Source organism: Rhineura floridana, chromosome 8, assembly GCF_030035675.1.
Source record: "Rhineura floridana isolate rRhiFlo1 chromosome 8, rRhiFlo1.hap2, whole genome shotgun sequence".
Taxonomy (NCBI): domain Eukaryota; kingdom Metazoa; phylum Chordata; class Lepidosauria; order Squamata; family Rhineuridae; genus Rhineura; species Rhineura floridana.
The window spans coordinates 604,344-624,963 of record NC_084487.1 but is presented as its reverse complement, the minus strand read 5'-3'; the positions used below and the strand labels follow the sequence as shown (position 1 = coordinate 624,963).

Here is a 20,620-nt window from a genome sequence, read left to right as displayed (position 1 = left end):
CTTCCATCTTGATACCTCAGCTCAATCCAAACTCCAGTGTGGGGAGAAAGAGGGTGGAGCCATGCCCAGAGCACCGTTCGTGGGGGGGAGACCTCAAGGAGGACTGTCGCTGAGGGAGCGGAAGTATCACATCTGTTTCCCAAAAGAACAAAAATGGCCATGAATACAAGCCAGGCCACCTCCTCACTAGGAACATCGTCAGAGTCTGGCTGCTGGATCAGATCAGTGGCCATCTAGTCCAGCAGCCTGTTCAAACCGTGGTCAACCAGATGCCCTTTATGGGAAGCCCCCAGGCAGGACCTGGGTGCAAAGAGAGCTTCCAACAACTGGTATTCAGGAGCACAATATCTCCAGCTGTGGACACAAAACACAGCCATCGTGGCTAGTAGGCACCGATAGCCTTAACCTCCATGAATCTGTTTAAATATATTTTTTTAAATATATTGAAGTTAGTGGCCATCACTGCCTCTTCTGGGAGTTTAACTGCACTGGGGAAGGACTTTCTTTTGTCTGCCCTGAATCTTTCAACATTCAGCTTCACTGGATGTCCGTGAGTTCTGGTGTTATTACGAGACAGTCAAAAAACTTTTCCCTATCCACTTTCTCCATGCCATGCATTATTTTATACACTTCTGTCATATGACCTTTTAGTCACCATTTCTCTAAACTAAAAAGTCCCAAATGCAGCAACCTTTCCTCATAGGGAGTTGCTCCATCCTCTTGACCATTTACGTGAAATAAAGGGTTTTTTGCTCCAATATGCATAAGTTTACACTTGTTTACAATGAATTGCATTTGCCATTTTACTGTCCATTCATTCAGTTTGGAGAGGTCTTTTTGGCACTCTTTGAAATCCCTTTTTGCTTTAACAACTCTGAACAATTTAGTATCAGCAAACACGGTTCTCTCACTGCCGACCCCTAACTCTAGATCATTTATGAACAAGTTAAAAAGGCACAGGTCACAATTCTGATCCTTAAAGGATTTCACTTTCTACACCCCTCCATTGGGAGAACTCTCCATTTATTCAGCTCTCTGCTTTATGTTTCCCAGCAGTTCCTGATCCACAAGGAATTGCTTTTTAATATGTTCTTAAACCAGCCTTTCCCAACTAGTGGGCCACCAGATGTTGTTGGACCACAACTCCCATCAACCTCAGCCAGCATTGCCAATGGTCAGGAAAGATGGGAATTGTGGTCCAACATCATCTTGTGGCCCACTAGTTGGGAAAGGCTGTCTTAAACCTTTTTTAAAATGTTTTTAATCTTAGATGTTTTGAAAGCTTTTTTTAAAGAAACATTTTTGAAGATGTTTGTTTTAATGCATTTTAAAGTTTGTTTTTATGAAGTTTTAAAGTTTTTAGTGCTTTTGTTTGCCGCCCTGGGCTCCTGCTGGGAGGAAGGGCGGGATATAAATCGAATAATAAATAAATAAATAATAAGCAGGAGGCCCTCTCCTCTTATTCCAAGACTGCTAAGGAATCTTTGGTGAGGTACCTTGTCAAAAGCTTTTTTAAAGTGCAAGTGCACTACATCCACTGGATCACCTCTATCTGTATGCTTGTTGACACTCTCAAAGAACTCTAATAAGTTAGTGACAGAGGACTTTCCCTTGCAGAAGCCATGCTGGCTCTTCTATATGCTTGGGTATTTTATCTTTAACAATACTTTCCACCAGTTTTCTTGGGACAAATGTTAGGCTAACCGGCCTGTAATTTCCAGGATCTCCCCTTGATCCCTTTATAAAGATGTTGTTACACTGGCCACTTTCCAGACCTCAAGTATGGAGGTGGACTTGAGCAACAAGTTGCCTATTTTTTAATATATTTTTATTAAATTTACAATTATCAAAGTCCATTTTATAAATAAACCATCATAATCTATACTGTCATCCACAGAGTAGGGAGAAATAATATACAGCAATGTCAAAATGAAAGTCTGTATCGGAAGAAAGTGCCATACCACAATTCATTAATTAAACTAGTTGTTGTGTTTTAGTAACAATCCATTCTAATTTCTGCTTTCTTTACAGATACCTAGTTATGCCAAGTTGAAACATTATCTCTCATACACATTTGAGTTCTTTGAGAAAGATTTGTCAGTTTTTACTTTGTCTACGAAGCCTAGAACTTCATCTCTTGTCACCACTACTTGCCTCAGTTCCTCACTCCCTTCCTGCAAAAGTTAGTTCCGGCACAAGAAGCAGGAAGGTTAATGATTGTCTGTCTCTAGAGCACATTGCTGAAATGCGTCTGGCAATTTGAACAGCTATTCAACATGTCCATACTTCAATCTGATTTGTTATGAGTTTCTGTTTACAACAGGAAATTAATTGTTGCAAAATAACTTGATTTTATTTGCTTGTAACTTTATCACCATGTAAGTATTGCTTAAATTTATGTGTGTGAAACCAAACAGTTCTTGAAAAAATTACCCTTACCTTGTTTTCCTTCATTTCACCACCCTCAGCTGCTGGAAAGTCTTTATGACCCCCTCAAATGGCTCCACCTCTGTTCCCTGGCTGCCCTTATGCCTGCATTCACCCCCCACCCCACCCTCGGCACCATGCCTGCATGAGACTCCCTCTCCTCTCCCCACCCACCCTCCTCAAAGCTCGCCTCTTATAGGAAGCTTAAACCAGAGCTTGGAAGATTACTTTTAAAAAGTAATAAATTACAGTTACAATTGCATGGCCCAAAAAAGTAGTAATTACCGTTGTAATTGCAATTGTTCTGAAAGTAACTTGTTACTTTTTCTCAAAAGTAATCACTACGATTAAATTTCAGTTACTTCTTTTAAAAAACACCTACAAGGTGCTGGCCTTGGCTGCTACACATCTAAGTAGCCTAAAACAACATTAAAAATAAACACACAGATACATAGTAGAATAATTCTTTTTATCCATAAGATAGCCGTGGTGGTCTCTCCACTGGTAAGGGAGGAGGGGAGGGAGGCAGAGGCCACTACTCAGATCTTTGCACGTCAAACCAAGTGCAACTCCCACACACACACACTCAGCCAGCAAGCATAATCTCTCTCACTTAACCACCTCCCAGACTCTGCCCTGCCACCAACTAAGCAAACATTTTCCCCTGAGATGCAAAAAAGTTAAAACTCTGCAAATGCAGCACAGTAGCCAGAGAGGGTGGTGGAGGTCGCAGAGAGAGAGAGAGAGAGAGAGAGAGAGAGAGAAGGGGAAAAAAACACACACACACACACTGTCATCTTTCACCTCCACAGTTCTTTATCTCTGTTCTGCTGCTGCCTCCTTCTCCTCCTTCTTGCCCTCCGGCTCCTTTTTCTCTCCACTCCATTCTTCACCACCACCATCCATTTTTTTAAACAATTGTTTTCTCCACCCCACCGCGTCTCACTCCCCACCTCCTCCCTGGTCGCCTCCTACCCACCCACAGAGCATGAGGGAAGAGCGACGCTGCACAGAAGCCCAGTTTGAGGCACATGATTTTCATCCACAAATCAGACGAGCAGAAGACTTCTCCTGCTCCCCCCCCAAGTAATGCCCAAAAGTAATTCTGGAAATGTTACAATTACTTCACAAAAGTAACAAAATAGCTCCCAGTTCTATTACAATCAAAATGTAAAGGAATTACCCACTTGTTCCTCAAAAAAGTAATGAACTACAAGTTACTTGTAACGAATTACTTCCATGCTCCGGCTTCACTCCCAGTCCATATTCCCCACGTCCGCATAAGTGAATTGGCCACAGATTCTTCCCTCTGTTGATGCTCAGCTGTCTTCCTCTCCCTCTGTGTTGCATTTTAGTGTAATCTCTTTAAGGCAGGGACTTCTTGTTCACGACTGTACAGTGCCAAGCACATCAGTGAAGATGTTAACCATGGCCTGACTCCACAGCCATACAAGCGTCTGCAGACAGAGGCACAGCACTGCACCTCTTGGCCACCGGCCCAGAGGCCAGAAAGCCACACAGCTTGGGCCTCCAGCCGAAAGGGGTGGGTGCCTTGAGGGACCACGTGGTGGTGGTGGGTGGGCACTGAGAAGCCGCTTCCGCTTCAAGTTGGACACCTCTTGGCAAAAGGCAAATCCCAGCCACCTGCTGCCGCTACACACAAGCCCTGCTTGAAAAGTAGGCATTTGGGTGGGAAGGAATCCGCCTCCAGACACCTGCAAGAGAGATCTCAGCCGCTGTGACTGACTCCTGCACTCAGAATTCATTTGGAGCAGGATGACGGAGGCAGGAGATGAAAGGCGGCAGGAGTTTATTACACCAAATTTTCAGTTTGTCAGTTTCCATCTATGATATCAAGGGCAATTTGCCTCCATATGCGCTCAAGATGTGGCAGCACCACAGAATCAGGCCAGCCTTTTGCTTGCCGCATTTGCCAGACAGGGACAGGCAATGGTGGCCAACACACAGGCGCCCAGCTTGGCCAAGGAGCCCTAAGTCAACACTCGGAAGCCCCCTCAGCTCACCCTGGTCCACACATGCACATGAGCCACCTCCCCACCATTCATCAGGCCCAGGTTTGCTATCCAGAGCTCTTTGGGGCAAGTCAAGCATTTGCCTTTCACATGCTTCCAAGACTAGGGGCTTCTTTCTGCCCACCATCTATGTGGCACCCAGCCACCCACTGCGAGTTCTCAGCGAGTCTGAACAGCCACTACCTGGCAATGTTGAACAGTCTCCTGCAGAGCCCGTTGGTCAGGCAACAGCCAGCCAGGGAGAACGGCTACAAGAGGCCCCAGGCAAGAGGCACCAAGGACAGCTGCTTAGAAGCTAGCAAGGCACTGCAAGAGCCTGGCACCAGCACCTTCCACCTCCTCCCATCCCTCGCGGCCTGGGCAGACAAAGATGTGAACAGCATGTCAAATGCATTTGTGTAACGAGGCAACCACGTACACACATGAGTGAGAGTCCCACAAGCTTAAGATTGGCCTGGTCCTTTTACTTCCTCCGTTCATCAAGGAAGGAGGGGGGGCCGGGGAGAGGAGTGTGGCATTCTGCAACTGCCACTGCGAGGGCAGCCAGAGCAGCGACTGGCATCACCCTGGGCAGCTTACCCTCTGCGGCCCATTTGGGCAGGGGATGGAAGGAGGAGGCAGGGGGAGAGAGACCTCCCCAAACCAAAGCTGTCAGTTGAGGGTCATCATGACAGATCATATGTTGTTGTTGTTATGTGCCTTCAAGTCAATTATGACTCATGGCGACCCTATGAATCAGTGACCTCCAATAGCATCTGTCGTGAACCACCCTGATCAGATCTTATAAGTTCAGGTCTGGGGCTTCCTTTATGGAATCAATCCATCTCTTGTTTGGCCTTCCTTAGATCATATACATAACAATTAATACAGTGAATTTTGGGAGTTCAGGGAGTTTCACATGTATTACCCAGTCATGGCTAGAACAACCCCATGAGAGGGACTAAAGTTCTTCTGACTGAGGCTAAGGGCCAAAGGCTTCCTCAAGAGAATCTGTGGCTGAGAGAGTGGAGATTTCTGGTTACACCTCCCACTCTGAAGCTCAGTAGCTCTCCCTGATCTGGAAATCATATGTGGCAAACCCAGGGAAGTTTTTCATGTCATGGAAAATGCTGGTATGAACCACTGACTCCCAACTTGTTTGGGACCAGATTGTCTTGATAACCCCGTGTCTGTATGACTCTCCCCATCATCTGAGATCTATTCCTGAGGTCCTGCTTCCATGCCCCATTGGTAAACCTGTTAGGCTGGAGAGGTCAGGAGACAGGGCCTTCTCAGTGATAGCCCCAGCAGACAGGGAATTCTTCCAGTTAACATTTGCTAGGGCCCTTCAGTTCTGCCATTCAAAGGGGCCTTAAAAACTTACCTTTTTTACTATTGCCTTTCCTCAGGAGAAATTTGATGATCTGCTTAAGTATCTCTCCTCATGGGTCTCATCTGTCTGTATCCACTCAATGCTTCACACTCTGCCTGAGGTTCTATGGTTTTTATTTCTCTCTGTATGTTACTTTGTGAGGGCTCTTGACAATGAGAAGCAACAAAGAAGCAGAATGAATACATGCACCCAGTGAATCTCAGGGGTGCGGCTTGCTGGACTCCATGCTTGGCGCCCGAGTCACTTGCTCTCGCTTCTTCTCCAAGCTGTGCTCCAAATGCTCAGTAAAAGGTCCCCAGCCCTTGTCAACTGCTCCGCTCCTGGCCATCTTTTGCCAACCCACAGCCTGCCTTGCCGCGCACATTCTGCCATTTCTGTCCCCAAGGGCATCACAGCTCAAGAGGGGGCACAGGCCCTTCCCCTTTTAAGAGGGAAAGGCATGAAAACAGGGCCTGACCCCTTCCCATTTGTGGCTCACCACGTATTTTAAAAGGAGAAAGCGCATGCAAGTTCCTTCCTTGGCTGCCTAATGCATCTTGGTAAACAGACTTTTCTCTCTGCATTCTAACCACTCTTCAACCATTTTCATTCTTTCACAAGCGACTTGTATGCCATGGAGCCCTCTCTCTCCCTCTCTGCTGCTGCCACACCCTCCACCCCCAAAATCCCTGGCCATTTCCTCCTCCTCCCCTTGCAGTACTTCACCCCCACAGCCCCAGATAATCCCTGCCTCATGCCTCTGAGCGGCACCATCTTTGGCACCAGCCCTCCTCGGACTTAATCACCTGCTCTCTCCGCACGACGTTCCTCTCACCATCATCCCTTATCTACATCTCTTAAACCTTTTGTCTCCTCACACATGAGCTTCATAATCTCTTTCAATATATGCACAGCAACACTTCAAAGCTCTCTCCCTTTAGGAAAATCCATTGTCTGGCGCAGATGAGCGCAGCGCTTGTTTCTTGCCGCTCCTTCACTTCGAAGGCAGGCAGGAGCCCAAGGCCCGGCTCTCGGCTGCCCCACTCGTTGGGGGTTTAGCCCTAAACTAGCCAGAAAAGGGCGTCTGGTGTGGCCACCCTGATACCACGTGGCCCTTCTCCCCAACCCCCAGGAAAAGGATTCCCTCCTGCCCCTCTGGGCCCCACACCGCCCCACCATCACCACCCTTTCTAAATGCCGTCTCTGACGGATGAGAAATGCTCATGCAGCTCTCTTGGCAGCATCAGGAGCTGCCCTATGCCGGGTCCATCCAGCTCAGTGCTGCCTCCACTGACTGGCAGCGTCTCTTCAGGATGTCAGGCAGGGAGCCTTTTCCTGCTGCCCTCCTTGGAGGTGTGCTAGGGACCGGGCCTGAGACCTTCCACATGCAGAGTGGATGCTCTCCCCATGGCGGCCCTTCCCCAAAAAAGCTGCTCTTCTAGCAATAAGTGATGGACAAAGAACTCCCCACGCACTGCCTCCTGCTTGGCATTTGCACTTTAAAATCCAGGCCTGCCCCACTCACCAGCTCCTGCGTCACTCTCGCAAATTAGAGAATATCAGGCAGAGGTGGCCTGCTCATTCCACCCACCCATCGTTATGAGCTAGATATATATACCCACAACCACAACCTTCATCCGTTACATCCAGGACTTTAAAATTCAACTGTATAAAACACCTTCACTTTGCCTTTCAGTACAAAAATATCCAAGGCGCTCCTTTCAGTTGGGCAATGAACGCTGGTTACCTCTCTGGAAATCCTGAAATGGAGTTTCAAGCCATTCTGGCTTGAAGCACCACCAGTGAGTGGGAATAAATCGCCTCAGAAAAGCCCTGCAGCTGGATCATGCCAAGAGCCCACATAGTGCAGCAGCATTTCCATCCCCACAGCGACCCACCAGCTGCCTCTGGGAGCACCTCCCTGGGCCATCAGCATCCAATCAAGGGTGTCACTACCTCCCCACACACACACACTGAACGCAGCTGACACCAGAGAGGTCAGGACACCAGGCTCCAAGGCAGAGGTGGAGTGTGTGGAAGTAAAATAACCAGGATGCAGATGATTCTGGGTATCTGAAGATATTGGTCCTGCCTGGTCTGGAAAGTGTAAAAAAAACCTGCCTCTGAGTGAATTCCTCCGCAGGGGACCACTGCCCCTCCAGCAGCTGTTGCTGGATTCCAACTCCCATCAAGGCCTTCCTTGGCAATATTCCCAGTTAGAAGCTCTCCTCAGCCACTCTGCAGGGAAAGTCAGAAAGGCCACCTAGGATGCAGATGACCCCCACAAAGAGACAGGACAGCACAGGACCACCGGAGATCTCAAGAGGATCCTGCACTGCAAGCAAGCGAATGCCACTGCAGCCGCATTCAGAGGCCATGCCAAGAAGCCATCACCCTGTCAACAGTGGAAGAGTCCTACCCCTCCCTGGGAGCGGGGAGGTGGCACGGACCTGCTCTCATCAGAGCTCCTCTCAGACTGGATGCACCAGAGAGCAGGACTGGGGCACGGCGGCGCATAGGGGACTCCCGAGGGTAGATTCTGCCAAGGTCCCTGAAGTTCTCACTCTGACACAACCCTAAGGACTCTGGAAAAGTTCCCCACTCCAAGGGTCATCTCACGCCACACCGCCTTGCCAAAGGGCTACCTCCAGCCTATGGAATGCCCACTTCCCCAGAACCTCATGCCGCCCCCCTGAGCTGGAGCTCCCATACCAGAGGCCCCTGGCAGACCAAGGAGCTGTACTTTACAGAGGCATTTTGGACCATCTCCTCAAATCCTTGCAGTGCCTAGAAGCTGCACCAGCTGCACCCCACATTCAGGGCCACACAGCAGGTCCTGCAGGGCTGTTATCTCCTGTTGCCAGCCTGAGACAAGGCAGCACTCCAGGAGGTCTCTCTTTCACATAGGACTGTGCTGCCCAGTGGACATGAAGCACGTTCAGAAAAGCCCTCACCCCAGGGGTGGCGCTACGGCTGCAAGCCCTGGCCTTGCCAAGTGGCCAGCCCAGCTTGCTCCAGTCAGCCACAGCACAGCCACCGGCCACAGGCAGCCGCAGCTGATCAGGCCTGCAGACTGAGGCCCAGCAGGTCCTCACGAAAGAGGCAAAGCAGCTGCAGCCCCCACTCCCACCTCCCTCTCCCGCAGGCTGTCACCAGGCCCCTCCTCCCCCCAGAACAGCAGCACTTCTTCCAGCTAAATGGGAGGCTGCAGGAATTAAGGTTTCATTAAGTTCCAGGCCAAAACACAAGCGAGAGCCAGACATGTTTAAATAGCTCCTGTTATTCAATTATCCCCATTCTATTTATTTCATGCTGCGCATGGGTGGAGCCAACTCCTTCCAGCACGGTGGCTGCTTCTCCTTTGCCAATCCTCCCCGCTGCCGCTGCCGCTGCCGCCGCCGCCCGCAGAAAAGGAGTGAACCGATGAAGGAACCTCAGCTGCATGCTTGGCGCTGAGTTCCACATCAGCTAACGCTGCTGAGAGACACTTGGCCCTTTAAACCTTTGGAATCCTAACCCAAGTAGGAGGAACACAGAGAAGATAATCGCCCCTTTAAAATAAAAATAAAATAAAATCTACAGAACTCACCCAGGTGTGAGATTTGCACGGAACAGAGTTCCAAAGTGCAGGGCCCTGTGTGGCCAGAGGGAGGGAGGGCTGAGGCCCAAGACTCTCTGCAAGAGACACTGGTGCAGCCGCCACCATCACCAGCAGCACCAAGGCCGGCCTGGTTCAGGAGCTGCACATGGCCTCCAAGAAACACTACATTCGCCTGTAGTGAGAACGGTTCCTCTTTATTATAAAAAGTATGGTTTGTTTTGAGAACCAGCCAGAGAGCTTCCGCTATTGGGCAGTAGAGAAAAGTAACAAATACATCAAGTAAATAATCTGCCTGCTATGACACAGGGGCTGAGGGGATCTTTTTCCAGCTCAAGGGCCACTTCACCTCGAGGGAACCCTTCGGGGCCATAGCCACCACCACATGTGCATAGCCCACCCACCTGCCCTTCTTGCCTCGCTCCTCTGCACCTTTCCCACCTACCTTCCCCCACTGTTTTCTCCCAGCCCCGTCCCCACCATATCTCCTGCTCAGCCCCATTTCTCTCCCCCCCCAACACGAACACACACACAGAATTAGGCTTTTTAAAAGCTCCCATTGGGGACAGAAAGATCTTTTTTCAAGCTGTGATAGGGTGGAGCCAAGAGAGGCGCCACAGACTGGAGCACCCACCTCCACCAGGGCTGTAAAACAGTCAAGAAAAATAAAGAAGAGAGGGGGGGAAACAACCAACAAATGAACAGAAGCAATAAAAAACCTAGACATGTACAGGCTACATCCAGCGCTGGTGCTCTGCCGCTCATGTACCAGTCTTCTGCTTGGGCCTCAGAGCTTCCTCCTGCCTGAAGCCCCCCACTCCGCCAACCCTCAACATCTGCCCAGGGGGGAGGGGGACCTTCCAGAGCAGATCTGAGAGGCACGTGGGGGGGGAGAGGAAGTGGCAGTGCCATTCCCTGAGCTGAACTCCACAGTGCTGGACACAACCCGACAAAGGCAAAGGACATTTTTATCCCAACATAGCACGGCTTAGACATGTGGTGGAGCCAACTATGATGGTTTTCCCAAGAGAGACGGGGCAAGGTGGTGAAGGATTCAGGATTCTCAACCTTCCCCCAAGGCCTGCCCTCCCCACAGCTCCCCACTAAGGGCAAAAACAGCGGAGGCTTCCCAGAACACCAGGCAGGTGCTTACAGTCCACAGCAGTGATTCTCCTTAGACTAACACAGGGCTACAACTTAAAGGCTTCTTCACAAGTTACCATCAGAGAGCCCTTCCAAATGAAGAACTATGTAGGAGAGTGATAAGTATGGAAAGGTCAACACAAAACTGAAGGCTCCCACAACACCACCCCATTAGACTTGGCATTGGCTCTGCCCTCAGCTCTGCATTGCTTTCCAAAACCAAGAACTATGATCGCTTTGCACAAACATCCACTACTGCTACGTGCACACACATGGGAGGGGAGAAGTTGAGGCAGCAACTGTGCAAACAGCTGGGAATGTGGAGAGCAGAGATGTGAAGGCACAGAAAAAAACCAGAAAAATTCAGAAAAAAACCAGTTTTTCCTGAAGCCTTTTTTCCCCTGAAAAATTGGAAAAATTGAAAAAAAAATAATAAAAATGGATTATGGAATGTTTTATTTTAGCATCCTGAATACTGTAAAATGTTTCACTGAATCTCGGTCCCCCCCTTTTTCTCAGTTCTTTTTATGGGAATGGATGCTTTATGTCTGCTTGACACTCTGGAGGACTAGTGGAGACATAAATAATTTTCTTTGTTATTAATGTTGATGGTTTCTTGTTTTTTTTAATTGTTTTTTCCCTGCTCCTCATAAACTGGCAAAACAAAAGAGGTTCCTTACAGTTCAGGCGCTTGGAGATCCATTTGTGACCAAAAAAAGTAAAAATTTAGAAAAGTAAATGCAATCTGTAATAATCTTTTGAATAAAATGTGCTTTTAATATACCAAATGTGATACTTTTTATGCCAAACCAACTTGTACATAATTACATTTGATGTTCCTGAAATAACAAAGTAACTTTCAATCTGTAAAAAGAGCTAATATTGCATTTTTTCAATTTTTCCAAAAAAATCCATTCTTTTCTGGGGAAAACAGTTTTTCCCATGGCTTCAAAATTTCCAGAAATTTTACATCTCTAGTGGAAAGCCCACACACTGCCAAGCTACAGACAGAAGCTCATTAAGGAGATGAATCTCAACAGAGGAGGTTCTAAACCAGCTAGCTGTCACAGGAACCCTCCCTCCCTCCCTCCCCCGCCCAAATGATCCAGCTCCCTTGGGCATGTCTTACCTGGGTGCCTTCGCCTTCCAGCCTAGGAGGCCGAATGCTGGAGAGGTGGACCGTTTTGTAGTCGCCAGAGTTGAGTTTCACCACAATGGCATCCGCATTGAGCACCTGCATCACCTGTGAGGATAAAGGAATTAGAGCCGGGAGTGAAAGCCTGCTGCAAATACCCAAGGCCCTGAGGACCACCAGCAGTTGCGCCAACGCAGGACCACCAGCCACCTTCTACTGAGACCCAGCCACCAACCCAAATTCCTCCCATATGCAGGGCGAGGAGGGAGTGCCACCTCAACAGCATGGCCACTCGCTCCGTGGCTTCGCTTTACTGGCTGTTACCCTGAGTTTCCTTGGGAGCTTGTTACTAGCAGAAAAGAGGGCTGTAATATGCCACATTAAACTTTAAACATCAGCCTATTCTGTGGGCAGACGCAGCACATAAGACCACATGAATCCGCCTTGTTCCAATCCAAAATAGCCCAAAGCTGTGCCCAACGTGTCTGCAGACAGATTTAGGCTCATCCAGCTGCAAGGCTCTTCTGAGGTTCCCTGTTCCGGTTGCACTCATTAGGTAGTCGCCCCTTGACAGCACAATATTAGCCGCTCCTCAGGACTTGCACCTGTGTCCAAGTTGCTCAGGCAATCCCTGTTTGTCCCCCAACTTCAAGGGGAAGATGGCATCCCTAAGACCAACCCAATTCTCATGTCAAGCTTCAGTCCAATGCATCGAGCAAGGCTGTCTCCAGAGGGCCTGGCCCAGACACACTCCTGCCCCAGCGCAGGTGTCTTAGGTCAGGTATTTGTGCCATCAGGCTGTCCTCTGTCACTTGTGCAGGAGGAACTCTCATTCGCTGCCTTCCCGGGCTGCAGAGCAGAGTCTGACTTGCAGTAACTAAGCAGAAGTGCAAACAAGCTACTCGTTCACAATGAGGCATGTGAGGTGCTCAGAGCTTCAACAAGTCCAGTCCCAGCACTTTCCCCACTGGGGCCAGAGGCAAGGTGACAATGGCATTTCTGCCCCACTGGAACATGCTAGCAAAGGAGAGACATGCAAGCGGAAAAGACGTTTGAAACTCACAGAGACCCACCTCCACAAGATCAAAAATCAGGGGAGTAACAGGATTAAGTGATGCACATTGTAGACATAGGAGACTCTTAAGAGTTGGCCGACTCAACCAGTCACCCACCACAGAACAAACACCCCACCAGATATCTATTGGGGGTGGGTGCTGCTAGACACATGGTCCCCTTGTTTGGGTAGCCTCAGACATGGGAGACACACACACACTTCGGGGGGGGGGGAACTGAACCACAGGCAGGCCATATTTGCCCTGCAGGGTCACTTGCGAGAAGCAGATAATCCTGTTCAATTACCCGGGAAACTCCAACACTTCCTACATAAACAAATGCATGGCCAATTGGTGCTTGCTAGACCCTGGTACAGGCTAATCTCTTGCAATGCCAAGGCTCCCCAAAAGTTGAAGTCTGCATGGCCACGCTGCCCTCTGCCAGTCTCCTCTCCCCTGCATGAAGGACAAACCAAGCAGACTCCTTCCAGGGCACTGGGCCCAGTGGCAGGACCCAAAGGGACAGTGGCCCCAAGCCCTCCACCCCAACATGCTGCACGTGCCGCTGTGGAGACTTGCAGAAGGCAGGCAGGCAGCGTGGAAGAGGCAACTGAAGCAGACCCAGAGCTGGGGTGGGGTGGCAGGGAGAGAGGGAAGGCGCAGGTGCTAATTTGGGGAGGGGGCAGACTCTCATTTCAATGCTTGGCGAGACCATCATGGCAGTTTCTGAGGGCTCCCTGCCTTAGAGGGCACACAGCGGCAAGGCCAGCCCCACAGCCTGGAGGCAAAGCATCTGCAGCAAGCCCTGCCTGGAGTTCTCCCTAAGGGGGAGGAGACTGTTGCCCAGGGACATGCACTTAAGGCTCCAAGCCAGGGACCAAGCACAGCATAGGCAAACCCCAAAAGGGAGTTAGAGACTGGCTGCTCCCTCCCAGCAGATGCACAAGACAAGAGTTCCTGTTCAGCCACTGACACTGACTGGCAACAGGCTCACAAGAGAGAGGGGAAAATGCTTCTTCATGCAACTTATTTGGTTGCAGCCACAGGCCTTGATGGCTTTAAAGGGGAGATTCATTAGACACACTTGTGGGCATGGAGGAGGAGGACGGCAGGAGGGGGAGGCAACAGCAGGGGAGGAGGGCTGCTTTCGTGCTCCACTTATGGCCTTCATGGAAGCACTTCCTAGCAGTTCAATGCTAGACACAGGACCCATCCCGGTTGGATCCACTGATGCTGCTCCGATGAATTCACATATCCTCAAAAAGAAAGGGGGGGTAACACCCTCTAGAAATCTAAGCCTAGAGTGGATGCCTGCTCAGACTAGGAAAGGCTTAACAGACTGCACTTCTGATATACTTGGGACAGGAACCAGATGCCGCCTCTCAAACACAGCGGCCCACCTTGCCAACTCTCCGAAATTCCAGCCACCTTGTGCCCCAGGTCCAAACACACGAAGCCAGAATCTTTCCAAGCACTGCCAGCCTCCCAAATGGCTAAGCATCACGAGCACAACAGGCTTTTAGAGTTTTGGAACTGGAGCATACCAAGTCCTGGATGAAGAAACCTGCAGAGGTGGTCTTCCAGGTGCCGCTGGGCTCCAACTCGCATCACCCCTTGACTACCAGCCATGCTGGGAGTGGGAGTCCAACATTGCTCACTGCTGCTTCTCAGCGATGCAAGAAGGCAACAGGAACAAGGCCAATAATCAGGTGGGATGATGGGAATTGTAGCCAGGCAACATCTGGAGGGCCAGAGGCTCCCAACCCCTGTACAAGGATGACAAGGGGCCAGGGGGGGCAGCTCCCCACCCCTGCTCAATGGGATCACCTTTAATGCTCTGCAAGGTTGGCGAGGCAGGCCTCCCTCTGGAGCAAGGCGCCACACTGACTTTTCCTCTTCAAGGCTTGATCTCCTGCACCTGGGGTGTGGAACCTGCAGGGCCCCCTCCAGACAGATCCTGTTGGACTACAACTCTCATCAGTCCTTATTGTTTGCCTACTGGCTGGGGCTGACAAGGAATGCAAGCCCAACATTACCTGTATGACATTTCAGTTTTATATAAGACAGAGGGGAGGCTAACAGATCTAATTTCCTGGACCTTATTTTCAAAAATAATTGGTGCTGCAAGACTGATTAGTGACATTACGTATTTCAGTTCAAACGTTAGCAATTTCAAATAGGAGTTCTTTAATAGCTCTAGTGTAAATCCCTCAGAAATTTAACTTAGAACTGATCAGTTAGTTGTAGAATCATAGAATTGGAAGGGGTCTGTGAGGCCATCCAGTCCAACCCCCTGCTCAATGCAGGAATGCAACTTAAAGCCTAACTGACAGGTGTCTGTCCAGCTGCCTCTTGGATGTCGCCAGTGTTGGAGAGCCCACCATCTCCCTAGGTCATTGGTTCCATTGTCATACCGCTCTAACAGTTAGGAAGGTCACCCTTTCACACCTCTGTCTGGAGAGGCCCTCATCCTTTGGAAATGGGCATGCACAGATTATTCCCAAGAATGAGAGGCTGTGGAAAGCATGTTTCCTCACCAACAGAAAACAGTTGTGCAAGGGAAAAGGGGAAGAAAGAGGCACCTCCCAGATCCTGCTGTACTGTCTCCAATAGTGGGAGGAAGAAGCAAGAGACAAGAATTGCCTCCTGTCACCACCAGACCAAACATCCAGTCGGTCTACTATACAAAGGCCCCCATTATGTCCCCATTTGCTGGTATTTGGACTCCTCTGAACACGAAGGCTCGGTTTAGCTGTCACCACCCACAGTGGCTGATGAGCTATCCTAATTCTTACTAAAGCCATCCAAGCTGGTGACCATCAACACACCGCAGGCAGTGAGTGAAAATATTTCCTTTCCTTCTGCCCTAGATCTGCTGCCAAACCATTTCAATGGATGGCCACACAAGAGCTCTTTAGATCCCCCAGAATGAGAATGGAATTGCCACCATCACAGCTCATTCTCTGCACAGTGAAACCATATCCAGGGATGGCTTGCAGGCAGCCGCTCCCAGCTAGGCCGGCAATCTAAAGTAATTTGCCTCTGTAGAAGCCCATGCTCGGATCTCTTCTTCATGGCGAGTGAAGTCACAGAGTCCTTATTGCTAAGCCACACAATGAAAACATTATTTCAATTAGAGACTGTGCTTTGCTTTAGATAGCTATTTGATACTGTCAGTTTCAAAGGAGCTCTTAATGCTCCTGTTTTCAAATACTTGTTATCACTCCATTTTTAAATGCTTATGAAATGCTTTCCAAAAGCTTTTCAAATGACTTTGTTTTACAGCAAATTACTAGAGTAAATTACTACTTCAAAGCACTCAGCTCAAAGCAACCACTGCTACTGCTATATTCCTCAGCAGCACAGACACCTCGGTCCTTGACTGGCAGGAACACGGAGACGAAGGCAGGGGGAGCAGAGAGAAAGGGCAGGCGGATGGATGCACACGGCTGTGCCCACATGCTCTGGCACGCAGCACCGTGCTCCCAAGCGACAGATGCGGGAAGCAGAGCGGAAGGGGCCTGCATCGGTTCGGGAGGATGCCTGCATTAACCTCCACACACGATTCTAGTTCTGCTCAGGATTAATTCAGCCACAGCAGAACTAAAGTCCACTGGAGGACTTGCTCAGTGTAAATGGTGGTGGTGGTGGTGGTGAAGTCTTCCTTTGCCACCATTACGGCCAGTGGAGCTGCTTCAAGTCAGTTACTAGCATGGGATTTCCATTGCATTTTGGTTATTTTGGGCTGAAGTAACACAGCTGTTCTTTTAAAGAAAGGGGTGAGAGCCTGTGGCCCACCTTGCACCAACCACTACTGAGACGCGGTCAGCACAGGTGGGCACCATAGTCCTGCACAACGTTCTGAAGGCGCAACAAGGTTGATCACGTTCCTTAATTCATTCTCTGTCTCTGCCATTCCTTCCCCACTGATAACCATGGATGCCTCCTCAAGAGGGCTAAAAGGCCTGCCACCTCCCACAAGTGGTCCCCTCTAATGAGGCCCTCTGCCTTCTGAAGTTAGGAGGCAGATGGAGAGCAATGGGGGGCCACCAGGCATGGGGAACTCTGTCCCCATGGAGGCTTGCAAGAGAACCTAAGAGCCCAGCTGCTGGGTCAGGCCAGAGGGGGCCCATCTAGTCCAGCCAGATGCTCCAATGGGAAGCCAGAAAGCAGGAGCTGAGTGCCAGAGCGGCACTCTCCCCTCCTGCGATTCCCACCAACTGGTATTCAGAGAAATATTATTTATTATTATTTATTTCTTATTTGATTTATATCCTGCCCTTCCTCCCAGCAAGAGCCCAGGGCGGCAAACAGAAACGCTAAAAACACTTTAAAGCATCATAAAAACAGACCTTAAAATACATTAAAACAAAACAACTTTAAAAACATTTTTTTTTAAAAAAAGCTTTAAAAACATCTTTAAAAAAGGGTTTAAAACATTATTTAAAAAACATATTAAGCAATTCTAACACAGACGCAGACTGGGATAGGTCTCAACTTGAAAGGCTTGTTGAAAGAGGAAAGCCTTCAAAAGGCACTGAAAAGATAGCAAAGATGGCGCCTGCCTAATCTTGAAGGGGAGGAAATTCCACAGGGTAGGTGCCGCCACACTAAAGGTCTGTTTCCTATATTGTGCGGAACAGACCTCCTGATAATATGATATCTGCAGGAGGCCCTCACCTGCAGAGCACAGTGATCGGCTGGGTATATAAGGGATAAGACGGTCTTTCAGGTATCCTGGTCCCAAGCTGTACAGGGCTTTCTACACCAAGACTAGAACCTTGAACTTGGCCCGGTAGTAAATGGGCAGCCAGTGCATTTCTTTCAGCAGTCGGGTGTCATGTTGGCGATACCCTGCTCCAGTGAGCAGTCTCGCCACCGCATTTTGCACCAGCTGCAGCTTCCGGACCAACCTCAAGCTTAGAGCGCATTACAATAATCCAGCCTGGAGGTTACCAGTACATGGACAACAGTGGTCAGGCTATCCCGGTCCAGAAATGGCCGCACCTGTTTTACCAGCCAAAGCTGGTAAAAGGCACTCCTAGCCACTGAGGTCACCTGGGCCTCTAGCAACAAAGATGGATCCAGGAGCACCCCCAGAGAACGGACCTGCTCTTTCAGAGGGAGTACGACCCCATCCAAAGCAGGCAACTGACCAATTATCTGAACTCAGGAACAACCAACCCACAGTGCCTCCATCTTGCTAGGATTCAGAGTCAGTTTATTGGCCCTCATCCAGCAAGCCACCAAGTCCAGGCACCAGTCCAGGTCTTGTACGGCCTCTCCCAATTCAGATGTTATGGAGAAATAGAGCTGGGTATCATCAGCATACTGCTGACACCTCGCCCCAAAGCTTCTGATGACCACTCCCAAGGGCTTCATATAGATGTTAAACAGCATGGGGGACAAGATGGTACCCTGCGGCACCCCACAGCACAACTGCCAGGGGGCCAAAAGACAGTCACCCAATGCTATTCTCTGAGAGCGACCTTGGAGATAGGATTGGAACCACTGTAAAACAGTGCCTCCAATACCCATCTCACCAAGTCAGCCCAGAAGGATACCATGGTCAATGGTATCAAAAGCCGCTGAGAGATCAAGTAAGAATAACAGGGTCGCACTCCCTCTGTCCTTCTCCCGATAAAGGTCATCCATCAGGGTGACCAAGGCCGATTCAGTCCCATAACCAGGCCTGAACCCAGACTGGGATGGGTCAAGATAATCTGTTTCATCCAAAATATTGCCTCTGTCAGCGAGGCAGAATATAAGGCCCTGGTCATGGTCTGAAGGCACACAAGACCAGCACCCTGCTGAAGCTAAGCAGGGTCAGGTCTGGTCAGTGCCTGGATGGGAGACCGCCTGGGAACCATGTGTAAGCCGTCTTGGGTTTCAATCATGAAAAGAAAGGCGGAGTAGAAAAGTAATAAATAAAATATCCATCAAGGTCAGTAACCTTCTCCTCCTGCATGGATCCGTCTAACCCTCCTTTAAAGCCATCCAGGTTAGTGGCCATCACTATTCCTTATGAGAGCAAATTCCATAGTTTAACTATGGGCTGCGTGAAGCAATCTCTTTTGATCGTCCAGAGTCTCCCAACATTTGGCTTCACTGGATGTCCACAAGTCCACAAGTTCTTGGGTTATGAGGGAGAAAAGCTTCTCTGCCCTCTTCCTCCTTGCCACACATGAGTTTATGCACCTCTATCACGTCTCCTCTGACTCGCCTTTTCTCTAAACTAAGAAGCCCCAATGCTGCAGCCTTTCCTTGGGAGAGTCCCTCCATCCCTTTGATCATTCTGGTTGCCCTTTTCCAAACTGCTTCCAGCTCTACAATACCCTTTTTGAGGTGAGGCAACCAGAACTGCACACAGCGTTTGAAATCCGACTGCACCATAGATTTGTACAGCAGCATCACGATACCAGCAGTTTTATTTTGAATCCCTTTCCTAACGCAACACCCTTTTATAGTTGCTCAAGTCTGGAAGTGTGTCACACAAGCAGATTTTTATGGCACTCGCACTGCTGCTTCCATTTGTTTTATACTTTTGTTGAACCGAAAACTCTTACTCAGTTGAACTCATTCCCAATCCTTCTGGAGCACCCACACACAAGAGGAAAGGCACACTTGGAGGGACCCCAAAGCAAACAGAAACACAACCATGGGGGAGAGGGGAGGCAACCAGCTGGCAGCAGCCAGTGAAGGGTCTGCTACGTCCCTAGCAGCCCTAGAGGTGCTCCCTGAAGGCTGCAGCTCAGCAGGGAGGGGAGGGTGAGCAGTTCTCTCTCACACACAGAGACACACAACGCTGCCCTTTGCTCCATTTCTCCATATTTCCTCCCCCCACCCTGAGAAACAAGGAAGAAGATGGAGAGAGAGAACTCTCTCATTGTCTGGATAGGTCATTTACTGGTTCACTCAGAAAATCAATTTTTAAATGTCCCAAAAGTTTGAAGTGAAAAGCTGCCCAGACAAATCAATGGCGAAATCCAAGATTTTAATGAGGCAGGAACTGGGCAGTAGTACATCCACACCACAGACCACATAGTAGGAAGCAGCCAAGAGAAGACTGCCTCTCTTTGTTTTTATTTAGTGCGAAATTCTTCAAAGTATCTCTCCAAAAGTAGGTACAATGTACTATTATGAGTGATTTCCAATTCAAGACTATGGCATGTGGGCCCTGGGAGACTAACTCCCAAGGGAATTGCAGTCCTTGAGTTTTTGTTTTTTTATAAATGCCCACCCTGATCTAGACAGGTTACTAGCAAAACCCTTTGAACTGAAGGAGAAGGCACAAATAACAAATTAAATATGATTATGGGGAGGTCAAAAAGCTGACTGGACTTTTTTAAAGTCAAGATACAATTTAGACACTGAAAACTGCAAGTGTTTCTCTCCAATGTAAACCTATATGGCCCAAGGAACTTTTGAGATGCACGTTAAGTAGGACACATAGTTAAGATTCTTACCATTTACTTATAGATGCAGGTAAGACAGTGAAAGAGTTTAAAGCTTAATTGTAGAATCAACCTTAGATAATCGTAATATGCAGTCTATAGAACTGGACAACTTTGCTTTTCTTGCAGTAAATAGCCCGCTAGGTGCATGCTCCAAAGCAGATGCAAGTTAAGAGGGTCTGCAACGAGCAGTGACTTATGACAGCCCTGTAGTGTAGTTCATGCTGAATACTGCAATTCCAGCTCTGAATGGGCAACAGCGCCTAAACTTTGGCCCTCCAGATGCTGCTAAAACTGCCACTGCCACTGTCCCTGACCCCTGGCCATGCTGGCTGAGGCTGATGAGAGTTGCCCAGCAACTTCTGGAAGATTCCCCACCCCACTTTACATCAACTCTGCAGTATTGTTCAGAAATATTAGATGTCTA

The 20,620-nt window shown here is 49.0% G+C and overlaps 1 protein-coding gene across 1 annotated transcript in view; it reads right to left on the bottom strand.

Moving 5' to 3' along the window:
• The window catches only part of SND1 (staphylococcal nuclease and tudor domain containing 1), a 318,600-nt gene that overhangs the window by 260,474 nt on the left and 37,506 nt on the right, over positions 1-20,620 (bottom strand). The window contains exon 10 of the mRNA XM_061637944.1: positions 11,682-11,795. Coding sequence (XP_061493928.1) covers positions 11,682-11,795 — 114 coding nt within the window. The remainder of the gene's footprint in view (positions 1-11,681; positions 11,796-20,620) is intronic.